Here is a 22,402-nt window from a genome sequence, read left to right as displayed (position 1 = left end):
TTTTTTGGTGGTTGTTTAGAGATAAGAGTCTCAAGGACTTTCCTAGCTCAGCTGGCGTTGAACTGCAGTCCTCAGGATCTCAGCCTCCTGAGTAGACAGGATTACAGACATGTGCCACCAGCACCTGGCTAAGAAGTGTTTTTTGATGCATCAAGATCTATTTAATAAAATACTGGGGATAAATGAAGACACAATAGCACCTACGGCCATGAGAAAAAGAAAGAAAAAAATTAGCAATGTCTTGCTTTCTTGCCAGTAGAGAGTTCATAGACTCTTAAGACCTCATCTCTGTCTGTGACGTCATCCTTGAAGAAAATCCCAAGCCATGTTCATCTCCAAGGAAAGAGAGTTATTATAATCATTTCCATGGTTAATCACAGTATTGGCACAGCCAAGCACTAAATGAAGAACTGGAATAAAGAAAAGCTATTTGTGGTTATCTTCTTCATTGCAGGTCAAGACACAGTTGAAGACACATTGGAAGAAAGTGTTTATGTGTGTTAGAAGATTACCATCAAATTAAATGTGATTAGTGACTAATGGTTGAAATAGCTGTCCCTTAGCTCTTCAGCTTAAAGCGAGCACTCTACCACTCGAGCCACGGGGCCCCTTCTGGTTGTTTAGTGGTTTATTGGATATAAATGTTTCACGGACTTTCCTGCCTGGGCTGGCTTTGAACTGTGATCCTCAGATCTCAGTCTCCTGAATAGCTAGGATTACAGGGCTGAGCCACCAGCACCCCACCCTTTGGAGTCCATGTGGGAGTCACATGAGTAAACTCTGATGACAGTGGCTCTTCTCTACACACCCCCACAGTTCACACCCCATAGTCAGGACAACTCGCAGGTGTTACAATATGGTAAGAACCATGCTACAGCTAGAGTGGCATTTTTCAGTTTGAGTTGCAGACACACTACCTGCAGGATGTTGTTAGCACATAGATTCTGGGAGACAGCCCAAGTGTCTGCATCTCTTAACAAGTTCCCATATGATGTTGATTTTGGTCCACAGGCTGTACATTTAGAAGTAAGATACTAGAGGATGATTGGGCATTTCTAAGGACTCAGAACTAATACTTTTCCTCCACATGGAATGAACATGTCTCTCCTGGACATAATCTACTTTTAGAGAAGATTTCTACTTTATTATTTGCTTACCCATTTACTTATTGACTTACAAAGCCTGGGGTAGCCTGATTCTCAAATTCTGGGATTCCATGTCTGTACCAATATGCCCAGCTACCATTTTTATCTTAATCATGTCTTTTGGTAACCTAGTATGGAAAGAAGCTTTTATTTTTCCTAGATACGTGTCTCTGGTTTGTAGAAAGAAAACACAGCTACATATTTTAATGTAAAATAAATACAAACAAAAGCTCTCTCCAGGCATAATTTGTGGAAGCTAGAGAAAGAGACAAAAGTAAAAATACTGAACTAAAGCAATGACAGTGATACTCACAGAGGGATCATGAGCATTCCCTCCCTCCACTTTCACACAATCCCATAGTCCTCGAGTTTTCACATGAGAACTATCTAAATTTTAGGGAAAAAAAAACATAATGAAGACAAAGAAAGAAATATGTATACACATAGAAAGGGCCAGGGCTGTCCGTTCTAGCAAGTGAGAAGCTTTGGTTCTCACTACCTGGGTACCCTGTTAGACTCACTAGCAATAGTATAAATTTAGAGCACCAAAATTTTGTAAGAAATAGGATGAAATGAGCTTTTAAACTGTAAGTTTTAGGATTAGTTTATTTTAGTGTTCGCTTACACAAATCCACTTACCCATCTCTAATCATGAATTTAAAATTAAAAAAAAAACAATGCCATCTTACTAGCAATACAAAATTGGTGCTTTCCCTTCCAGCAGTTGCAAAATAATAAAATGGATTCAGGAACTGAACATTTGTATCCAATTTCGCTTTGGCTTAGTTAAGCAAAATCATCCTCCCTGAAAAAGGCTTTCCATGTTTTTCAAACAAGTTTCTTTGCTGAAACAGCTCTTTTTCTAAAAATCATACAATAGTCTCTGACTCTTTTTTTTTTAATGATGCACCATCTCTTTAAGAGAAAATTGGGTTATTGATTAATTGATTATATGCTGCTCACAAATGCCAACTTAAGCACAAGTAAAGAGACACTATTGAATGTTCATAACTCAAAGCCTGCAAGACCATGTTACATGGTTGCATTATTACTGTCTTCTATTTTAATGAAGACATAGCACAGCACTTTGTTGGCCTAATTTACACAATCTATCAAAACTATGTGAAATTCCTTTACATTACAATGGAAGAAAAATTGCAACATATGTGAATTACTGAGCTGAGCCTGAGTTGGTAAGGCAGGGCATTAGTATTCCAAAGCTGTACTTGGAATGTTAGTCTTTCATAAGGTGGCAGTGGATTTCTTCTTCAGAGGAAATTAAAGTGCATGAGGCTGTCTCTTCTAACTTGTTAGTAAAAACTGTGACATTTGAAAATGATTAACAGAAAATTGAGTTTTTATTTAGATACTCAATAATCTAGAAGTGTCTAAATAACAAATAGCTCATAGGAAAATACCATGCATTTGGAGAGAAATGAATATCATAGACACAACAATAACTGAGTAACAACTCTACTGCTTGTCTAGGAATTAGAACATGGTTCTAAGTTCACATGTTTGGAACCAGGATTTGACTTATGCCTCTGCAATGTATGAGCATAGAACTAAGGGGAAACTGGATCACCTCACTTTTCTCATCTTGTGACAGTCCCTCCCTCACTGTCTTACCCTGAGGAGTAAATATCCGTATGAAAGCGTAAGCAGTTATGATTGTGTGGTTGGACATAACAGCACTATTACAGCAGTTTAAAACCAAATGGAGGTTGAGTTCTTCACATAACTAGTTGATAAGGCAATCAGTTCCAAGATGGCAGAGCTACGTGAGAAATCCTCATTGTCTCAAGTATCTTCTCATTATCCTTAACAGCTGACCTCATATAGGATTATGACAAAAATTTCAAGCCCGGGAAGAAGGAAGAAATCAACAGGAAGAGTGGAGTGGTTCTAAGATCAGCAGACCAACCATTGTCTGATATCCCCAAGAAATCTCTCACAGGTGCAAGAGAATCTGAGAAATAGTCTTTCAACTGGCACATTGCTAAATATTCCCATAAGCAACATCTTCCATGTTTGACTTTAAGCCAAATGTCTTTCATAAATATTAGCCATCACTATACTTTTTGTAACCTCTCTGTCCTTCACATGTCCAATAAGACTAACTAGGGCATATTAGTTCAGTAAGCATAAGCATCTCTTTGAGGTGTATTTCAATGCCTTCTATATAGAAACATGTACAGAAAGGAGTGTTCAGAGGAAGAGGCAGAGAACAAAGCAGCATTAAAACACTGTCAGTGGATAGGGAAAGGTCAGGTACTTGAAAGGTTATTGAGCTTTGATGACTTTATACTCAATAACCACAACAACAGAATACCAGACAAGAAAGGTTACCAGCCAAGAGATAATGGTCATAATGCAAGAAACGGGGGTTCCATGAGATCATAGAGAAAGTCTAGCATCTACCAAACTGCTAGACAATGCCCACCAAAGTATATTGAGCTTGATATATGCCTTCTAGGAAACATATCAAGGAATGAGTTTTAGGGGGTTAAATATCTGCTTGAGACAGTAGAAGGTGTTATGGTTGAGGTCATGTGCGTGGTGATTCTCTAAACAGGCTGCTGAAGTTCTACATGTTAGAATATTTGCTAAACAATTGACACACATTTTTCTGAATTTAGTGTGGATGGATATTTTGTGTTATAGATGCGGAAGCTAATGCCCACAGTGGCAGATGATCATGCCCTTGTCCTCCCATTTAGAAAGGTCCATGGCTGGGCTCTAAACTCAAGTCTACTTCCTCCTTCATGGCCTATACTAAGCTCAAAAATTGATTCAGTGCATAGAGTGTTACCACTAATTATGCAGAGTCAGTAAGTAATGCAAGGAAAGAATGATTTTTAAAATGCATCATGTATTATAGTATAGAAAGCATGCTAGAAGTATCATTTTCTACCCTCTTCTGCTCCATTTGGGGACAATGATTCAGTAGATCTGAGGTACAGCCAGGTGTCTACATTTTTCAGATCCCTACAAGGAATGATGAAGGGCTGACATTTTTGAGAATGTGCAGAGAAAACAACAACAAAAAAACCCAGAAACTTCTTCTGTAATTCTCAGAATAACCATGTAAGACTGGCATTATATTCTTAAAGAAAAAGAGGTAATACTAGGCTCACACCTAGTGTGAGCTCACCGGTGGCTTACACCTATTATAATAGTTACTAAGGAGGCTGAGATCTGAAGATCATGGTTTGAAGCAAACCCAGGCAGGAAAGTCAGTGAGACTCTTATCTCCAATTAAACACCAAAAAAGCCAGAAGTGGTAAAATGCTAGCCTTGAGCAAAAGAAGCTCAGGGACAGCAGCTAGTGCCTAAGTACAAGACCCCGGGACTGGCATACACACATAAACATACACACACACACAAACACACCACCCACCACCACCACTGCCACCACCACCACCACCACCAACAACAACAACAACTAATGAGAAACAGGCAAGTTGAGTTGGATTATGAAACGAAATAGTCCCTTTTAAATTAAACCACTTTAAAGATCAGAATATTGTGAAGAACAGAATTTCAATATCCTCCATACTATTCCTTACTATTCCACACTATTTCCTTACTATTAACAGCTTACATGAATGTGGCACATTTATGAGAATCACAGAATCAATACTGATAAGGTATTGTTATATGGTGAGGAGTACTTCTAAGGAATCTGTAGAATACCAAATGGGGTTTGCCTTTTTTCCCTCAGCAGAAAGGGGCTATGGGTTTGAAGAAGGGAGACAACAGTGCTAAGTGCCTTTCTCATCGTAGGGACACATGCTGTTGATATGATCTCTCTCTATTGATGATGACCTTGATCACCTGGCTTAGTTTTATTTGTCAGGTTTCCACATAGTGACACTCTTCTTTACTTCCTCTGACTAATGCCTTCTTCAGAAAGAAGCCACTAAGCCCAGGAGGTGTGGAGGGGTGGGGGGGGCAAAGGGGGGGAGAGATGGGAGGGGATGGGAAGGGGAAACAAAGGAGGAGGCAACAATGCTTGATAAGAAATGTACTCATTACCTTACCCAGATAATTGTAACCCCTCTGTACGGTATTTTCATGATTTAAAAAAAAATGGTGAAAAAAACTGGGAGTTGTACTCCTTGCTTGTGAAATATTTATTTGCAACTTTTCTGCATATATTTGTCTCTTAGCTTCCATTATTTGTTCATATATTTATGTCAATAAGGACACTAACATTTCTTTTTTGTGTTATAATATGAATTTACTTGATTAACACTCTTCCTCAAATTGTTCCAGATTTGACCATTGAGAACTTTCCCCTATGTCTTTTGTGTTGTGTTGACAAACTCCATCATAATTGGTGTTTTTTTCTTCCTCTCTTCAATGATTTTTTAAAGTCTTTTCTTCCTTAGTTTCCAGCATTGCAAAATATTCCAGGTTTATCAAGTATATTTTTTGCCTAAATCATAGAATCAGCTGTTTGTTTTTTTTAAAGAGCCTTGGTTCCTTTTTCTGGATTATTAGAAATAAAGATTGGGATGCTGGGTGGGAATTTTAGTTCAGAAATATGTGAAGGGCAAATTACTGGAAAGTCCTTGCTTTGAAAAGTGTTTCATATATACTGGTGAGTTTAAGAAATAAACATCAGATGTGTTCATTTCACAATAGGTAACAATCCTCTAGAATTAATAACACACTTAGTTTTTCCTTCCAGAACAGGTAAATAAATAACAAGTCAGCAGCCTTCTTAACCTTACAGAAAAATAATAAAACAAAACACATGTGAGATAAATGAATTATTCTTCCCACTTAAGAGGTATCGAGGGATTAATTATTAATTATTACTAAGGTTATTAACATAAGCTTACAGGGCTATTTTAAGAGAAAAGATAAAGGAAGAACTATCTAAGTTGCAACTGGGATAATCACTCTTTGGCTTAAAACACAAGCAGAAAACAGACTTAACAGATTAACATTTTTGCTGCATTCATCCAAAAGGATTTGGCAACCCTAACCAAACTTTTCTATATACGTTCTGAAGCTATGAAGAAAGGAAATGGAGAGAAACATTAATTTTCACTAGAGGACTTATTCCAGCAGTGTAGAAGGCCTAAATTTGCTTTCTCAGCTACCAGATTGGAGTTGGGAATACATTGCCTGATAGCATCTGTCTTTCTCTGAGCAATTTGTTCTTTTGAGACTTCCCTAAAATTATTAGGAGAAAGCCTTGCAGGAAAAGCCTCTTTATTCTAAAATTACATTATTTATGCTGCCACAGTTACTTCTTAGATGACCTTGTCATTTCTCTCTGCCTTCTTCTCCCAGCCTTATCACACATCTGTTTGAGAAGAGACGAGTGAACAGGGCAGCAGCTGTTGGAAAGCTGTGGAGCGGGTGGCTTGCTCTCAGCAATCAAGCGCTGCCATCCTTCTTGTCGTCCACAGCCTGCACATCTAAAGGACAGTGTCTACAGGGACATCCTTCCTTCCTCTTCTGTTACCTTGCTCATTCCTTCCATTCAAGAAGCCTTTTGAATTCTTCCTTTCTTCTTCCTGCATCTTTTGTTCATTTGATTCTTAATAAAATAACAGTATATGACCAGATGGTTCTGCATTTTTTGTGGGGTAGGGGTTCATATATGAAATACTTAAATCTTATACTTTCCAGTCAGTTTATTCATCCTAATAGAAATGAGGAAGTTTGTGTATGTACATACTTCTCAGATCCACCACCAGATAGGTCATACAGCAAACATTTCCCTAACACCTGTGGCAGGGTTGGATAAAAATGGAAAAGGCTCAGTGCTCACAATGTGCCAAGAACTGCAATCGTCTTTTAGTGAATGAACTTTTAAGTGCAATCGATTCAACAATTGTTTTTCCAATTTTATGAATGAGGCTCCTGAATCCTCATTACGATCATACAGTTAAATTTTTATTCAGCCAAGATTTATGCTGTCCACCCTTGCCCAGGCATATTCAACAGTTTCATGGTGCCTATTCTTAGTTTGCAATTACTCACCTTCTTTGGACTCTTGTTTTTTAATGGTACATGATGAAAGTCATCAAAAACAACTGTCGAAGCCCTCTAACATCTGGTCATGGAATTGATATATAAGTTTTGTCCTTGTTTCATTTGCAGTGCCTTTCTCATCTCTGCCTTCTTGTCTTGGCTTCCGGACGTCAATGAAAATAATAACATTTCAGTTTTTCGATTCTTCTAAGTCCTTAGGGATGGATGGTTCTCCTAAGGCAAATGCAGAGCCTGTTCCTGGGATTATCGTGTGGGAAATAATTATTCACCTCTTCATCTTCTTCCATATTCAGACGTAGATGCAGTAGCACCAGAGCTTAAGGGGATGGTGAACTCCAGACTTTACATATTTGCAGGATTTCCTTAATTTTGAACTTCTTACAAGTACTCTGGAATATTGCCAATAAAATACCAGCATGTAAAAGGGAGAAAAAGCCAAAAGAAGGGAGTAGAGTGAAAAGAATTAAAAAAAATGAACCTCTCTGCAGTTAAAAACTCAGCAACTCTGAAAAAAATTCATCCAATCTTTATCTGAGCTTTGTTAAGCTCATATACAAGGGTAACTTAAAATGCAGTGTAATCCGAACAATAATCCTTATATGGAAATCAAGGATCTCTACTAGGCACTATGGAACACAAACTAAATACATCTCACACAGGTATTACTCCTTAAAAATACCCTGATATTGAAAATCAGCTGTTTTGGGTAGTTTTTTTGGCCAAATAATGGGCTAAAACTGAAGAGCCTTTAGTGATTCTTCCATTGGATTGGAAGGTAAGGACTCAATGATCCAGACACGTGGTTGAGGTACTTCTTACTACCTCTTGCCTTGGATTTTATTCTTGTTCCCTTAATTCTTTTCAGCCTATTGATTAAATTCTCTTTCCTAAGCTATAGCCTAGGAAATGCATTTCTTTCCCCCCTTGAGAGGCAGTTCACTTGCCTATAAATAGAATTTTACTCTTGGGGGGAGAAAACAGCAGTCTTACATAACCTTTCACAAAAGCTCTACTCATTTTCTCACAGGACCAGAGAAGGGCCTACAGTTCATGAGCTAAGCAGAACTTCGCTCACCAGGGGGAAACACTAGTGATTTTCATTCAGATTGATTCAGTCTGCACAGCTGAGCCCCCACGTCCCCTTCTTCTGCGAGGCTCTGATTTTGGAGCATGCCAGTTAAAGCTCTTCTCAGGCAGTGCAGAGCAAACGTTTTCCAAACCTCACACTGAGCTAGCTTTCTGCCTGTAAAGCTTTACTCTTCTTTTAAAAAAACTCACTTACACTCCCCTTTTCCCCTGCCAAAGAGGCACAGGAAAATGAAGATTTGGTCTGTTTCATGCCCTGAAGACCATTCCCAATCAAAAGGTGAGGTGCAGTATGGGGTTACCCCACCAGGGTCTCACTTTGAGCATGTGTGTTCTTTCAGCTTCAGACCTGAGGAGACAGAGGCAGGAGGGAGCAGAAAGGCCCCAGGGTGCCAGTGTCTCTTTCAAGTACCTTCCTTTCCCCTGAACCAGAGTGTGTTTTAAGGGAGAGTAGAGGGTAGGGAAAATATGAAATGAAATCCACCATATCTTTTTGAAATAGGCCTTCTTATCTTGAACACTGGTCAGAAAAGAAGGAAAGAGGTATATGGAACACCCAAAAAGAATTTTTGATCTGAGGGTGACTGAAGCACTTCCTGGCCTCTGTGAAATGAATCAGCCACATAACCATAAACCAGAGGGGTCTTTGATATTAGCATAGCTTGCCATTGCAAGACCAGATCTTGACACTAAAACCTTCCAAAGAGGTTTCAAGCTGAGGCTGAACAAGGACGCATGGAACATTTTCCCCATTAACTGGATGAGTACTTAGAAGACTAGGAAACACAAGGGTTCCCTAGGGCAGTGATCCTACATCACCAATGACTCGACCTCAGGAAGTCTTATAGATACATTTGAGCTTCTGCATTTCTAGCAAGCACCCAGGTGATGCAGATGCTCTTGGTCCATAGATGACACAAGAACGCAAGAACAAGATGTAACAATGGCGTTCAAATCTGGCTGCATATTAGAATCACCTGCAGATTTGAAAAATCCTCAGATTCTAAATTCAGTGGGAGGAAGAAAAGCTGAAAATTGATGGACAATCAAGATGACTAGCAGTGCTCTGGAGCAAAGAGCCTGAGGACAAATTATACCCAGGACTGTATGTTAGCCAAGAAAGAACTAGCTTCTATGCCTTCAAACTGAGGCATTGCTATTCAGTGGGTTTGAAAGAAATACATTGACTTAACCAGAAAGAAGATGGAATGCAGAATTCACAGGAGTTTGTGATAGGGTACAAAGTGTGATCAGTATTACACTTTATCAGAGCCTATTAGCTGGACCTATTATTTTCTAATTCAGCAACGACATGAACCAGCGCCCACTACTAAGCCATGTTTGATGCCACAATTCCCCATGGAGTATGTCGATCTGGTTTTATTTCTAAGCCTTTAAAATAATAACAATGAGACAAAAAAATACACTGGGACATGATAAATTATACAGGATTCTAGACACTCCCACAGTGAGACCAAAGGAGGATATTCTTAGGAGAGGATCATAAAGGCCCAATAGCTATGTGCATCTGAGCCTATAAAATGATGTTCACTGAAATGAACTCCAAGAGATGGAAACAAGGGGATTTTTTTTCGTTATTTTGCATTTGGATTTTGTTTGTTTTATTTCCTTTGTCACAGTTTTTGTTTTCTGTATCTTCTGTCTTTTTTTGTTAGCTTATCTGTCTTGGGAAGGGTAAGAGGGAGGGACAAGGGATGAACAAATGTAGCAGTAGTACTCACGAGACACTATGTTGAAAATGAACTAAACAACTTGTGGGGGTGAGGGCGGGGTCAGGTGGGAAAAACTGGGAGAAAAGGAGGGAAGAAGTGATACTGTTCAAAAGGAAATGTATGCCTGAAATCCTAGCTACTGGGAAGGCTGAGATCTAAGAATTGCTGTTCAAGTCAGCCCCAGCAGGAAAGTCTATGAGACTCTTATCACCAGTTAACAAGCAGAAAACCAGAAGTGGTGCTGTGGCTAAAGTGGTAAAACTCTTGCCTTGAGCTGAAGAGCTCAAGGACAGAGCCCAGGCCCAGAGTTCAAGTCCTACAACTGACAAAAAGAAAAACAAAGAAATGTACTCATTACCTAACTTATGTAACTGTAACCCTTCTGTGTACATCACCTTAAAAAAGAAACTGATGCACTTAGAGTGGCAGCCTGTGCCTACATATTTCAGGATTAATAGTATATATGAAATGCTTTATGTACCTACAAGGCATTGGAAACACACTTTACATGCCTACTGGAAATATTTTTTTGGTTTCCAATTGAGTTGGGAAGCAGGGGTTGATTTTGTGACCATTTTACAGTTGGGCATGGTGAGGTCTGATGAGCCTAACTGCTTTAACCAAGTCCATTGTCTGGTAGGCTTTTCTCCTTAAGGTACACCACTTCTCTCACCATGACCAAAGACCAGAGGACTATGAAGCTGGTTTCTCTGTAAAGTTCACAAGTAGATGGCAGACTGACTCACTCACTAGGAAAATTTCCGTCCATGACTCCTGAATGACCTTACAGCTTGCAGCAAAGAGAACAAATTTGATGAAATAATGTTGAGAAATGGAACATACAGCACAGAAAGTAACCTTAAATTTCTAATGAGTAATTTTCTCTTTGTTCACCCAGAACCATCAGTAAACACAGTCTACTAGAGGCCATAAGATGAGGAAATGGCAATCATACCCTTATAAACAGCCGAAGTCCTGCTCCCCCTCTGCCCAGGGATAGCTTTCAAAGTGAAAGCACACATGTTTTTTTTTTTTCAAAATAATTATTGGCATTTGTCAGCTGTTTAGACTTCCTGAAGTCTCTCTTCCCAGGCTACATTAGTTCTGACCACATAACCTCTCATTATATATGTAGGATAGATAGACTCATAAATTCACATCGGACACCTGAGAAAATCAGGGTCAGGATTGCCTATGTAATTTGCTTAAATTTGTAAAATGACGGTGCTGAGATTAGAAAAGGCTCCTTGATCTAAACTCATTTCGATTTGCTCAACCAATATTTGCTGAGCGTAAGAAGCTGCCATTGACAAGACAGGATGCTAAGGTGTTTGAAGCCTCAGCTGAGTTATTACCATGCTTAAGTCTCTTGCTACCCAACAGACTGATCTGCTTGGATTCACTGTCTTTCCTCCAACCACAGGGTCTTTGCACCTACTTTGCTTACCTAAGTTCTTATTCCCTGCTCTCTGAAATCCTTCTCTCCTTTATGAAGTTAATTGATTCTTAAGGTATTAACCACAACTTTCTCAGGGTAGCCTCCTTTGATCCCTGACAATACTGACTTTCCTTCAAAGCCCTCTTTCATTTGAAATGACAGGTTTTCTATATTTTTATTTTACTACCATGCTTATATTTCTGGTCTGTAAACTCCATCACTACCTTAATATGGCACCTAGAACATTTAACAAATACGGAGAAAAGGATGTTTACAGCAACACATCACCAAGATATATAGGAGAAAGTGTGATACCTTCATTCTTCCCTATTGCTTGGCACCATTTGAACATGATTGACAAATTGACAAGTACATGCATGCTCTTGCCTGATTTTATTATTATTCAGTCAATCTAAGGATGCAGTCATGGGAGAATTGACTTTGTCAGCCCATCTGGATAATATTAATATATTAATGACAGAATGCATAAACATTGCTCTAGATATTTGCCTTTGGTCCCACTTTGTTTGCCTTGCTTTTTAATGAGTGCTTTGTTCTGCCTTTTGCTACTTAGCTGTGTTATTTGTCTGTCACCTCCACTTGACAATTAGCCCTTTGAGGGTAGAAATACTTTGAAACTTTTCATTTATCTTTTTGGAACCCTTGGTAAATGCCCTGTCACTTCTGTCTAAAATCAAATCTGAAATCTTATTTGATCCCTATAATATGCCAATGATTATGTTAAGCATTGAAAGTCTTACCAGAAAAAAAAAGAGCACACCTGTTTTCAGAGACAAAATGTATGCCCTTACCTGCAGGATAAGTTAAGTCTACATTGAATCTCTATTTTATAATGCATGACAGGGAAGATCTTACTGAGGAAAGCACAATAGATATGGTGTTCTTTTTCATAATGTTTAACTTGTTTTTAATGTGTTTTATTATCTATAAGTAGTACAATGAGTACAAGGTATCTTGGTCAGTGTTACCCCTTTTATCATTCTCCCTACATTTGGGGCTTCCTGATTACTGAGAAGATAGGAACAAACTAGAGTGGCTTCAGGAAAATAAAACACCCTAACATTATGAAAGCAAGATTAAGTGTAGTAAATATTTATGGACTGGTTAAGGAAAGACTGTGCAGGAAAACAAGGATAATTTATGGCTAGAGTTACTTAACCAGACTCAGCAAGAAGAGAGGAATCACTAAAAGGGGAAAATGGGACCCAGGGTCCAGATGACGGGAGCGTTGAGAAGAACATTTACAACACTACTATCTAAGGTGCATTGTGGGAAACATTTTTCAAAAGCAAAAACTGATATGCTGCCACGAAGTTTCCCAAGGGAAACAGTCAACAAGGCATCCCTAGAGATGTCACAAACCAGAGAGAGAAAATAACTAGAAATTGTCCTGCAGGGAACAGCTCTGCCCAGACATTAGACATGAAAGGCAAAGCTTTGCAGATTTTTCTCTCTAATTTATATTCTTCTGGGATCCCATGAGGCTGAGCAAAGATGTGCGAACAATGGAGGGGAGGCTCTGGAGTGCAGGGGTTGGCTTAGATGTCTCGGCTCTGGCTCACATCTCTAATGAGTCAGCACAGAAGGCAGCAAGCAAGACCAGCCCACCTCCAGCATATCCAATGCTTTATTGCACCCAGGGACCTTCATTAGCCTCTCCCACAGGAGACTGTGAAACCACTGAGAACCCAAACAAAAACTGGAGGAGGATACACACATCCAAGTGCAGGTGTCTATCTGAAATCCACAAGCATATATGCCATAAATTTAACAGTGCAACTGGACTCGGGCATTTTTTTTTTACGTTGGAAAAACACTTAAGGTCAAATGATCTAATCAGGATTTTTAAGGGAGATTTGGTATCGACCACTATGGCTCTCTTATTCCACGATCCTTTGGTTCCATCTCATATTCAAGAGATTCCTAATGTGCCTCTGAAGAAGCCTGCTACTCTAGCCTCCTGCTACTCTGTGATTCTCTACATAGATGTAATAAGGGGTAAGGGTCGTGATACTGACAAGGCAAGTGTTGTTCTGGCAGTGATAAAGGATGTCTTTGTTAGATCAAAAGAGAATACATACAGGAAGGTATTTAAGTAAAGCCCAGAATAAAGTAAACATGGTCCAGTATTAAGCAACACTTCCCCAAACTCACCCTACTAAGAACATCTATGCCCCAAAGCAATATGTTGCAGAATACAGAACAACAACAATCACCAATATTATCCATTTCTAAAAGCAAAAGGGATGCTCAACTGGAGGAACTGACTCATAGAATTATCTTGCTGAAATCACAAATGACCAATAAATTTATGGGGGGAAAATGTTCAATTTTATTAGCAATCAGGGAAATGCAAATTGAACCCATAATGAGATGTTAATTCACATCGACCAGATGAAGGGCAAATTAAGCAAATGAAAATACCAAGTGTTGGTGGAGACATGAAGCAAAAGAGATTTTTATACTCTTCTGGGGGGAGGGTGTTAATAGATAGGATTTGTCTTTATTTCCTAAAAGTCAAGGTATCCTTTTCATGATTCAGCAATTCCACTCCTAATTTGTGCACCTTGGGCATGGTGTCAAAGTCTTACTGAGAAACATGGATGCTTTGAACATTCAAAGTACCACTGTTGACAAGAGCAAACATCTGGCTTCTCAAACATCTACCAACAGTAAAACATAATGAGTTATGCTTAATTGGTATCAAGAAATATCAAATAATAGGGTGATTGAAATATAGCCATCTACACACCTGCACAGATGAATCCTAAATGCTTAAAATTTAGCCAAATTGAAAGTCAGAGTATAATACATAGGTTGTATTTCTTATATTACAATCACAAGAGGCAAAGCAAAAAAGTGTATTAATGACATATGTGTGTTTGTAGCAAAACTATACAAAAATCAATGGATCAATGAACATAAAATCCAGAGATTTGCTAATGAGTTCAGGGCTATTTATTTTACTACCACTGTTAGCATGATCATTAATATTACTATTATCAATTGCACCAGATACAACATGTATGTTCCATTTATAAATTGAATTATTTAATGTTGAAACAAGTAATACAACCAGAATTATCTAGCCCATCCTTTCATTTACCAATTAAAACTAAATTGTATGAAGAACACGTGTTATCCAAGTCGATATTACATTTCAGACATGCCACAAACCCTATCAGTCTAAATGAGCCTAAGAGTTTCTCTTCTTTCAAGAGACTTGGGTTCTTATTTAGAAACTCCTCTTTTACTTTAGGCAAATCCAAACAAAACTCACTCTCTGTTTCAAAGCAAATCAAAAGTTAAGTATATATATTTATTAAGTTTCTCTCTATATGTCTTATATATATTTAAGTCTATATATACATAGGTATTTACACATAATATATACAAATATATGTATATTTGTGTGTTTGTTGTGTGTGTATATATATACATACATATATATATGGCAGGGAAGAATTTCAGATAGACATAAGAAAGAATTTCAGATGGACATAAGAAAGTATATTTTACAATCCAGAATAAAAGTCTAAATAAAGTATGTGAAGCCACTTCAAAAAGTACACAGTCCCATATGATGCAGTATCTTCAGAAAGTATCTGTCACAGAAGATGAATCCTGAGAGAACCTGATACATTGGATCTGCAAAAGGGGGAATCGTGTTTCTACATATTTCACAAAAGGAAGCTAAGGGAGAGAGCTATGGAAATGCTAGTGAAATGTAAAAATGTGGTGATTAACAAGAACCTTGAGTTACTAAGACAAATGGCTTGACTTAATCTCACTTATATTACGTGCTTAATTCATTCTCTTACACAAATGTAAATGTAGATTTAAGGACACTTTAGATAGTCCTGAATAAAGTTATATTGATAAGCCCTCTTATTAAGCCACAATTCTCGAGCCATTTTGTATTTTCATTAAAACATCATCAAGTTTCAATTAATTCCATGGAACATTTTTGTCCTAGAGAGTCTCATGAGTAGCCTTCTGGCAAGAGCCAGTATTTAAAAGAAAGCAAAGAATAAGAAAGAAGTCTCCAACTTGCAATAAATAGCTCTGTTAAGTTCCATTGTAATAATCACCAGTGGACTAAAGGGCCTTCCTCCCTAGAAACTATGAAATAATTTAGCAGGTAAGAAGTCATGGAATTCAGATATATGAAATTAAGCCAAAGGATAACACAGAAAACAGAAGTAGGTAACAGGCGGTGAGCTATAGGAATTTAACAGAAAAGGGAATTTTTTTCCACTCGGGTAATAATAATTGACTTGAAAATATGATTAAGAAATACAAAATGATTTGTGTTTTTTCCTGGTTTGACTTTTCCCCAAGAAATGAAAGCTGTGAATAATATGGCTGTTTGAAACTATTTATAAAAAGCAATAGAGGCTGGTATGACCATTGACAAATTACCAGCAATAGTGAAAAAGAGGCATATTTAATCTTACATATTGCTATGCATTTCTAAATCATACCATTAGACAAAGTTTAGGCATTTCTAGGCTATAAAGGAAAACAGTTTTACCTAACAACTCAGTTAAAGGGGACTGTTTTTTAGACTTCAGGCAAAATCTGTCAAAGTACTTTTAGACTTTATAGCAGTTTTGATCATTAATCAGCCAACCTGTATTCCTTAATGTTAGAACAGTGCTGAATGTGAGACATATAAGGAATCAATGTGCTTGCTTGTGTGGGAGCAGAAAAAGTGTGGCATAAAATTGTGCTGCAATTTACCTGAGTGCTGTAATTATAACAGTGTATAATAATTTACATTTTCTTGCTATCTCCTACGTGGCATATGTAACATGTAATTTAATTTTTCCCATTAAAAAAAACTCATCTGGATTGTTTATCTTTTCTTACAGACATAGTTTGCTTTACTTGAGATCTTCTGAAGAAAAAGCTCTTAAATCCATTGGGTCAGTGCCATGCCATGGATATTACAAATGGTGTTACAAAATGCTCTGATCTCTGACAAGGGAAACTTTGAGAAAGATTCAAGTCCTACTATTCCAACCTTTGAGGACAGATAGCACACCTAGGTTGCTATATCTTACTCTTCCAGGATTCATACTGTGGTCTCCTCTTAAGGCTTGTGGGTCTTAGAACTTCAGTATCGTTGGCTAAGAGGTCACTAAGAGGTTCCAGATTTTTAGGGTACAGCTTCATTCTCTATCAGAAATAAAAACACTGATAAAAGTTTTGTGAAGTATAATGCAGGTGCCTGTAGATCAGGGATCTGGTTTTCCGGTATTAAAGGCTTTCGAGGATGCATCAGGCGGGCTGTAAGAAGTGATAGTGTGCACTTTGTCTGGCGTAGAGGAAGAGGTAAGATTCTTCAGGTTGGACACCAGAGCGCTGCAAGCAGCCCACAGAAGTCTGCCAAGCAACTCACTGGCTACTGTATTGATTTCTAGTTCACTGTTTCAGTGATGAGCTAGTGAGATCCCAAGCTAGTAGGATTCATTAGAGTATAATTGCTATGACAACCCATGAAATTCTTAAATCCTCTGCAGCATCATAAGGAAACTGGGGAAGAGAGAAGAAAATACAAGACGCCACGTTGACAGTTTTATGAATTGTAAATGTGCATAGTAATTCCCATTTCACTTAAGGGATTATGCTGTTTTTCCAGAATCACATGACATTTTATTAATCTTTAGTTAATTAACATAGCAGTCCTCAGTGGGTTTAGGTCATGATTCTTGCCACTCAAGCAAAGCTAAGTTTTCCTAAAACGTATATACCTAGTTCATCTATGAAATAATTATCAAAGATGGATGAATCCATCTTTGATATTCAGGAGAAAGGATCCAAACATATTCCTAATTTAGAAATAGTTAATCTTATGATTTTAATACATGTCAGATGTATGGTGATGGAAAGTACAATGTCCAGGGCAAAAGAAACAAGAATGCCTGTACATAATTATAGTCACTGAAATTCATTCCGAGTTATATATTTTGAAGAGAAGATACAGGAGGGGTTGAAATCATTTCATCTTTGAATGTGTACATTTGTGTCCTAAGACAATGTTCCAAACAACTGAATTCTTTTTTTTTCTTTTACAATTTTATCCTGATGGGTAGAAGAAGTTTTTCATATACAAAGTTTAGGATGATAAAGTCTCCAAAGAAATAGTATGATGGACCATATGGGTTAAAAAGTGTCATCTTCAAGCAGAGTCTCTCATGGAAAGAAAGTCAGTACAAACACTGCAGCACTTCTATTCAACATGTGGTATCAAGAGTAAAAAAAAAAATGTTTTGTCCAAAATTAGAGCCTTTGTCCAGAAAAGAGAGATCATAGTAGATCAGATGACCTTTTACTCCATGCAGTTGACAGCATTGCAGGAACTAATCATATACCTTTGTAGAGCCTAAGACTGAGATTCATGAAATGAGAAGAGAAGCCAGAGAGAAATATTGCTCTTCTCCTTCTCTGGAGAAATGCAATACCCTCTCCTCAAACAGAGCACCTCCGCCAATTCCTTGTCATACTTTCTCTACCCACAGCCAGCAAAGACCCTGTGCTCTAAGAGAACTTTTAGGTGGAGCTCCTTTCAGGAACTGAGACAGGATTAAAGTGCTTCCTCCTCCATGGAAACAATGAGGAAGTTGGCAGCGAGGTTAACTTGCCAGCGAATAAATGTAAGTCATACACACTGAGATGTCATAAATCTCTTCTCCAGAGGACGGGGAGAAAGCCTACCAGCATCTCACGCCAGCCCAGCTTTTAAGAGCATTAAAGCAAATGCACTGAACCTAATATATTCACATATAACACATGTGGTGGCTACTGCACATGCTTCATAACTCAGAGGGCAGCTGCTGCTGGGTAGGAAATGGATACTGTGACAGGTCGCTGGTGATTTATGCCGCTACACTTCCAGACTACTGGCCTGCTGGCCTTTCCCGGGGGGCCCTCGCCTGCCTCCATGCTCCCTGCACCCCACAGTAAACCCAGAGTGAGAACCTGACCTGTTCCGGTTGGAGGGGTGAGATGTGAGTGGACAGGATAAACAGCAAACTGCACTCTGCATATCCATGCACTCTCAGAGAATGCGGATCAAACATAGGCATAGAACGGATGAATGAGAATACGTCCTGTTTCATTCAGTGACAACTAACATCTGCAACTCCCACCTTACCTGAGATCCTGGGATCTACTGGGTGCCTCTGCCCATAGCTCATGTCATGCTGAAGATAACCAAGTAAAGAGGCATTGCCTGCCCTCCTCCCTCATCATCAGCCTCACCCTTGGCTGACACTGTTCCCAAATGGCCTTTGTGAAGTCATAAGCATCTCCTTACAAACACACAGCAGCTCCAGACTTTACCTAGAAAAGGGGAAGGGCCCTGTGCTTTTGTGCTCCTCTCCATAATCCTTTGTTACCAATCAACAAAGTCTTTAGAACACTCTGCTGCCTGTGAATTTCACTGCCAGTGAACTAGACACTTGGCCTTATTAAGGGCACCTCCTACTGGTCCTTTCTTAAAGTGAACTATGTTTTCTTTATCTCCAGTTCCTCATGGTGTTCCCAAGAGGAACAACTGCTAGGAAGCAAAGGGTAGTACTTAGAAAGCTGAGATAGTGATTCAAATAATCAGTATCTTAAAAAAAAAAAGACCCTCCACTTCCTGAAATCTGTGCAAACTACACTACAATTCTCTTGCAAATAGAAAAGATTTACACAGGTGGTTTAAAAACGGTCACAAGACTATCCACCAGCAAATCCCCTGTAGGTGCATATTTTCATCTGCTTTTCCAGTCATATTATTTTTTCCAGGACGAGAACATTTTTGAGGAAATTAAAACAATACCAGATAAATGCTTCTGACACTCTGCACAACAAATTTAAAGAAGAGGATATTACCTTCGAGATTAATATATATATATACCTTGATTCCCTCTTCCTTCATCTAACCCAAACTTTGCCAGACAACACTCCTTTGAAAGGAATTCAAAACACTGCCCTGTAATGGACAAGACATCATTGCCCATTTTCACACAGTTTGCCTAATGCAATATTTTCCACCACAACCATAAGTCACCCAGGCTTCTGCAGCCCTGCTACCCAGAGAAGGATGCCTTTCTCATCTTCCCCTCTGCTGCCCACGGGGCTCTACCAGAGGGCCACCGACTGCCAAGTCAATCTTCGGCAGGAGGAGGGTCTCAGCTGCAATGCTTTAGTACCTGCAGGTCTCCAGCTGGGAGGTTTTTTTTTGTTTTGGGGGGAGTTTTTTTTTTTCATCTATTCATTATGGAGAGAGGATTCTATGACCTCCCTCTCTACCGCCCACCTTCTGCGGAAGTAATTGCCCAGGACAAAGCTCTGGGAGAGACCAGAGCAATGGAGGAGGGGACTGGTCCGAGAGAGAGGAACAGGAATGGGCACACAGGGCAGCCAAGCGCATAGGTCCAGGGATGCGCCAACCAAATGCGCGTGCACACACACATACACACACACTTCTTACACTAGCACGCTCTGTCTGGCTAAAGGAAGATGGAGAGTGAAGTCCACCTATAAGTGTAAATGTATTCCCGCGCGTGGGGCCCGCTCAGGGCTTTGGGGGAACCTCTGTGGGCTCTGGTGCTTGACTGCCTGAATCCCTGGGCGAACAGCCCTGGAGGGGCTCCTTCCTTAGCTCTTTTCTGCAACCCTTGGCTATTCAGCAAGTCCACAAGACAAGAAAGCAGATGCCCGCGGGGGCTTAGGGCTCCAGGGAGGCTGAGGACTTGGCCACCGAGATTTAATTCTATTCCTAATTAATTTCCCAGACGCAGGTTGGGGCACTCCTACCCAACACCTGGTCCCCGGGAGCCCGTCTTTTCCGTTAGATCTAGGCATAGGTCCGCGGGGAAGGGATTGATCTGAAGGCTCCAAGAATTATGTCTCGTCCCATTCCCCATCCGGCCTGCGCCCTGCGCCCTGTACCCCTGCCTGTCTACTTGCCCGGTGACTCTTAGAAGGAGTCACTTTGCTCTTTTCTTTTGGCCACTGAAGCCCTCAGTTCCGTGCCCAGAAACTGCAGGAGCTTGGCGCAACCTTCTTTCACTCCTTTCTCCTGTTTTTAGCCTGATCCAACCCGCAAACACTTTGGGCATATGTAAAAAAAAAAAAAAATAGAAACTGCCTGTGCCAGGGCGGGGGGGGGGGGCGTTTTCCCAAATAGCAGTCATTTAGAGTTTAAAGGTATCATTTGGATATCTGGAGACTTAGTTTGCTCACTGCATTGAGCCTTAGGGGGAAAAAATAATAATAAAGCCCACTTGCTTCCTTTGGGCAACGCTGCGCCTCTTTAAACATCACGGGCCCCTGCTCCCAAGTGCCCAAACACACACACTGTCCCTTTCCAGATGCTCAATCAGCAACCCTCCCCCCCCAAATCTAATCTCAGAGGCGTTGATATTCACCAACAACCCCCGCCAGCTACAGCCCACACAGACTTCTTCCAAGCACCCCCCCCTCCCCATGTCATCACCGCTGGCTCCACTAGCCCCAGTCCACAGCCCCATTTGTGGGTTTCCAGAATCCAACCCAGTTCCTTTTCAACCACATCTCCAACGCCTACCCCAGCCTGCTCCTTCTCCAAACCTAGCACGTATTTGCAAAAAAATAAAAAGCAAAGATGCCAGAAGCACTGGATTTTAAAAAAGAGCGAAGGAGAGAGAGCGCGAAGGGACGCGGCTCGCTCTCCCCAGCCACCGACATCCTCCACCCCCAGAAGCGAGGGGGAAAAGTCGCCTGGCTTTTATCATCCATAATAGGCGGGGGGGGGCATTCAGCGCCCCATATCTTATTCCCTCTCCACCCGAATTCTACTCTGGCCAAATGGGAGAAGAGGAAGGGGGTCCGGGGAAGCAACGAGAAGAAAGGAAAAGAACCTCTTACCGGTGACTTGAAGATGCGCGTTGAGCAGAGAGGCTCCGAAGAGTACAAAAGCCAGCTTGGGTACCCACACACATCCAAGACTATTCTCCATATTTTAGCCAACACCTTCGGAGCCAGGGGTCCTGGGCAGCGGCGACACTCACACACATGCACTCACACACACATGCACACATGCACATACACACACACGCGTGCGTGCGCGCCGAGCCCCTTCGCCTTCCTCCTCCTCCTCTTCCTCGTCGTCCTCTTCCTCCACCTCTTTCTCCACCTCCCCTGTGCCTCTTCTGTCTTCCCAAGCCTTTTCTCTCGGTCCACTGACAAAAATCAGCAGCAAAAAGCGACAGCAAAAAGTTCCATTCAATCTACGAGATCCAGAGCCCGGGTTTAAAAAGATAATAATAAAAAGCCTTGTAAAACTAAGTCAAGGAAACGCAGGGAGAGAGCAAAAGGAAGCCGGCGCTCTGCGAGTCATCCATACACCGAATGTGCCGGAGGAATCCAGAAGACAGCGAAGCAATCCTGGAGCTGACTGTGCACTAAAAGGTTGAGGCTGGATCCATGTCGTCGGTTGGGTAAAGTTGGAGAGCAAGGGGGGGAGGTGGGAGGGAGGGGAAAAAAAGAAGCAAATCCGTGCAGAGCCCGGTGACGCTGTTCGTTTGGCTTCCGAGAGGAGCGGAGGGGACGCGGGGAGCGAAGGAGAGATGGGTGGGCTGCGCTCTCACTTGTTACTGGGATGTCCGCCAGCAGCGTGTGAGCTGAGAGTTGGAACAGTACTATCCATTGATCCGGAGAAGTGGAGGGCTGGAAGGGAAAATGCGGAGACCGGAGGGAAACGAACTGGATCAGGCAGAAGATTCCACGCGCAGGGCGGGGGGCGGAGAGCCGCGAGGCTCCGGGAGGCACGGAGCGGACGGAGCAGGCTCCGCTTCCCAGCCTGCCTGCGCCCGGGCTGCCCGCGGACGCGCGGAGATGCCCTCTGTGGGCCAAGCGTGGGAAGTCACTTTTGTCAATGGAAGCAGCGAGACATAGGGCGCATCTGCCTCCGGGAGCTTAGCGGCAAT

General features: G+C 40.6%; 1 protein-coding gene across 1 annotated transcript in view; it reads right to left on the bottom strand.

Moving 5' to 3' along the window:
* Positions 1–21,930, bottom strand: part of Dcc (DCC netrin 1 receptor) — a 997,292-nt gene extending 975,362 nt beyond the window's left edge. Inside the window, exon 1 of the mRNA XM_013018919.1 lies at positions 21,342–21,930. Within this exon, the coding sequence (XP_012874373.1) occupies positions 21,342–21,432 (91 nt within the window). The 5' untranslated portion in view covers positions 21,433–21,930. The remainder of the gene's footprint in view (positions 1–21,341) is intronic.
* Between the last annotated feature and the right edge of the window lie 472 nt (positions 21,931–22,402).

Source organism: Dipodomys ordii, unplaced genomic scaffold, assembly GCF_000151885.1.
Source record: "Dipodomys ordii isolate 6190 unplaced genomic scaffold, Dord_2.0 Scaffold43, whole genome shotgun sequence".
NCBI classification, from domain to species: domain Eukaryota; kingdom Metazoa; phylum Chordata; class Mammalia; order Rodentia; family Heteromyidae; genus Dipodomys; species Dipodomys ordii.
Note: the sequence above shows the minus strand (reverse complement) of the source record. Positions and strands in the feature narration are given on the sequence as shown.